Below are 3,734 nucleotides of genomic sequence, written 5' to 3'. Positions count from 1 at the left end.
TTACACTTTATTATTTTAAAGATGAAGATGAGAATGGTAATTATTACACTTTATTATTTTAATTTATGTTTTATTTCTAGGTTAGATAGATATAACATTGCAACCTTCAACTTAAAAGTTGATTTTAGATATATAGCCTCATTTATAAATGAGTTTTGAGTTTTTTGAGTATTGATATTCCCTTCATATATATATATATATATATATATATATATATATATATATATATATATATATATATATATATATATATATATTCTTGTTTAAGGAATCCATTAAGTGGAATATTCTCATTTCATATATATATATATATATATATATATATATATGTATATATATATATATATATATATATATATCCAAATTTTTAAAAATCAGGTTTGTAGCTTAAAAGCTTATTTGTTTCAGAAATTCATTCTATTTTCCCTCCATTGTGAAACTCACCTTTTTAACATGAATATGAATGAATTTTGAGTTATAAGTGATAATGTTCATCTAAAAAATAAGATACATGAGAATGACCTGGCTGCATTTTTTCAATATACAGCGATCAAGTCCTGACTACATTTGCAAATGTAGAAGAGTACACCTATAATGCAAATGTAGAAGAGTACACCTATAATCAATAAGATACATGAGAGCTGCATTTTTTCAATATACAGTGATCAAGTCCTGACTTCATTTGCAAATGTAGAAGAGTACACCTATAATCAACTAGGCCGATTTATTTTCTCTGATACTGATATTTTTTGTGCATTTCTTCTATTGGCAATGCACATGAAATCCAGGAACTACAAATACAAGAAAAAATAACATTTTCAATCCATTTCATGTTTGGAAACAATGCAATTTCCATCTTGAACATCGGACTAATTCAGACTATGAAACTGCACATGGCTCTCATTAAATCAGTTATAGTTACTTTGATGGTTACTCGTTGATTCTATCAGTAGTCATATGCTCGTCAAAGAGATTAAGCCATGCATGTCTAAGTACCATGGAAACGATGTGAGTTGTGACTACACTACCTTCTGTTTGGTAATTTCAAATGTGAATCTGAATTGCAAAAATCATGCCCGAATCTAGGCTAGCCTCTAGCCAATTCTTGTAGACTGAAAAAGGAATCTCTGTGCTTTGCAAGCCAAGATCTGGAGTAGCACTTTCCTTTATGAAGGGAGAGCCTGACAGAAGGTAGCTTTCTCGCAACTGCTTTCCAAATCATGTGCACAGCATCATCAGGCTGAGCTGGATACTGATACTCAAAATGGTGGCTGACTTCCTTCAACTTTTGCCACATGCGGGTCCATTCTTCCATTTTAACACTATTAAGCAATCTTATCAAAAACCCTTTTTTGACAACATCAGCAGATTGTACAAAAATGCAAAATTCTGTATAATCAAGGACATCCTCATAAGGAAGCTCAATCTCATCGCTAATGATAACAGGAACGCAATGGCTAGCAATAGCATCAAAGAGCCGATTTGAAGAGGGTGTATCGCCTGCAATGTTTAGGCAAAACTTTGAAGACCGCATGCCTTCAGTTGCTTTTCTTATTCCATCCCTCTGTGTATTCCCAGAAGTAAAATGTACTTCCTTTTCATCCTTCAGAAGAGCATAGAGCTTTTGTCTAATATATCCACCCTGATAATTATAAACCAAGTCAGCAATGGACATTGAAGGTAAATTCAACGTGTTCGCTTTTGAAACAAAATAAATATGGAATCAAATTCATGGGCTTGTGGTGCCTCAAGAAGGGATTCCTACCAACAAAAGAATACAAAGAAAACCAACAGGCTGCATGCAATCACACTTTAAAGAGGCCAAAATAATGGTGGAAATAATTGCATTTGGATTCAAGAACTCACATGCTTCCTGTAAATAGCACCTTGAAAGAAAAGGAGAATGCTTCGGCTTTCAAATGATGAAGAATCCTTTGCAAGGGAAGGAACAACATGCTTGTAAGGAGCCACAACATCCTTCTCTACGTTGCCTACCAATGGTGAATATCGTCCAAAGTCAGCTACAATGAACATTGCCGACCGAAGCTGCTCCCTTGCTATTACCATGCTATTTGGATGATGCATAACTATTACATGATTCTTCCCCCATGATCTCCTCCAGGCCTCCTGACCCATCAAAAAATGCACCAGTTTCTCCTGCAAAAGTTCATTTTTACTCTTATGCCCACGGGTCTCAACTTTTGAATGCCTGTTATAACTCAATGAAGAAAAAAAGGGCACAAAGAAAACATCAGCCTCTTTGGAATTTTCAACTCTCCGAGCACTGCAAGGAGAGTTTCTGCCTGGTATGTTCGAAGACAGTACATCCAAGCTAAGCCAGTATTCTAGACTATGCTGCAAATTGAGTCCGCCCGGATATCGAGGGATTTCAGTGAGATTTGTCGGCCATACACTCTTTTCTGGCTTCCAATCTAACATACCAAAATGGAATTCAGGTGGCATATTATACATAAAAACCTTCAACACCGCGTCTTTCGGGTTGCCCTGTTCGTTATTTGGCTCTGAACCGGTGGGAGTTCCGTTCTTATCTGTAAATTCATCTGTCCGGATTCCAGAAGAGGAGATTAAAGATGGCTGAAATTCATCTGAAATTTCATACAGCAGCTTCTCATCCTCTAAGATAACTTTTACCTTGGGATCTGAGAATGGTGAATACTGATCTTTGCCAAGAGGCTGACTTGAAATTTGAAGAAAAGCCAGAGAACTGAGCAGAGCCAATGCCGAGATCAGAAAAAGTAGGCATAGTGTCAATTTCTTAGGTTGACAACATTTGGAATGCATATTTTGCTCAGTCGTGGTTAAACTATATCGACTCAATATGAATCAATAGGATTCCCCTTGAACTCCAGTTGCAGGAAAAAGCAAGATGGGTGTGGACAGAAACACCTAAAAAACAGCAGTTCCCTTGGGCTTCAGCAATGTTTACATGGAATGACACACAAGTCAGAAAATATATAAATTTTCTTACTAACTTGCACAAGAATTGGGATGGTTCATCGCAGGCCCAGTAAGAAAAATACAATTTGCATCACATTCAGATCTGTATGCTTCTCAAAAACAAATCATATAGAGCTCAACGTTCATGTAATGAAACCAATTTCCCTGAGATAAGGTAATAGAGAAATGGGCAATTTATCATAAACCTATCACAGAAAACAAAGATGGGTATTGACAAAATATTAAAAAACCTAATCCCCAGGTTTATGGAGGCAAGATGGGCCTCCATAAAACATCAGTAATAACTCCTCTTTTCCATTTGGGTTGACTTCTGAAAATCCCTTGTAGAAATCACTAAGCATGCTTATTTATATTTAATTCATAAGCAGACTGGCCCAATAATTAACGGTGAAGGAGGAGAATTTGTCTTACAGCAGCTGAGAAACAGGGTTAAATCTTCAACAGCCCATCGTAGAATTCCTCAATCAGATAGCTGGATATCGTCCCCTATGGGACCCTGGTCCTCATTCCACCGAACTCATTTGCCTTTCTCTTCCGTCATTCTTTATTACTGGTATTTTTCACAGAGATCAATAAGTTGAAAATAATTATTTTGGAATCGTAGATCCCTGATTTTGGAGTTTTATTTTTGGCCCATGAACTCTGCAATACCCGCCCTCCAGAAGGACCATGACGCCAACTCCCTGGGTTCGAACAGTGGCGAGGGATCCGGCTCCTTGTAATCCTTTTCCCTCGTCTGTGCCGCAGTCCCCAGC

General features: G+C 36.9%; 1 protein-coding gene across 1 annotated transcript; it reads right to left on the bottom strand.

Annotated features, from left to right (window-relative positions):
• Window positions 1-1,087: 1,087 nt before the first annotated feature.
• LOC149228167 (putative arabinosyltransferase ARAD1) lies at window positions 1,088-2,802 on the bottom strand. Its single transcript, XM_089380692.1, has 2 exons — window positions 1,867-2,802; window positions 1,088-1,642 (listed from the first exon to the last, which is right to left on the bottom strand). Exons 1-2 carry the CDS (start codon window positions 2,800-2,802, stop codon window positions 1,088-1,090), a joined length of 1,491 nt encoding a protein of 496 aa, XP_089236818.1.
• Between the last annotated feature and the right edge of the window lie 932 nt (window positions 2,803-3,734).

Source organism: Pinus tabuliformis, chromosome J, assembly GCF_031772625.1.
Source record: "Pinus tabuliformis cultivar Carrire ecotype Pingquan chromosome J, CPIR1, whole genome shotgun sequence".
Taxonomy (NCBI): Eukaryota; Viridiplantae; Streptophyta; class Pinopsida; order Pinales; family Pinaceae; genus Pinus; species Pinus tabuliformis.
This window is presented reverse-complemented; position numbering and strand designations above follow the sequence as displayed.

Excerpts from the sequence above, each read along its gene's own strand:
- LOC149228167 (XM_089380692.1), bottom strand. The coding sequence starts at position 2,802 with ATGCATTCCAAATGTTGTCAACCTAAGAAATTGACACTATGCCTACTT. Across the intron at positions 1,643-1,866 it reads GTGCTATTTACAGGAAGCAT|GGTGGATATATTAGACAAAA; the intron begins GTGAGTTCTTGA and ends TATAATTATCAG.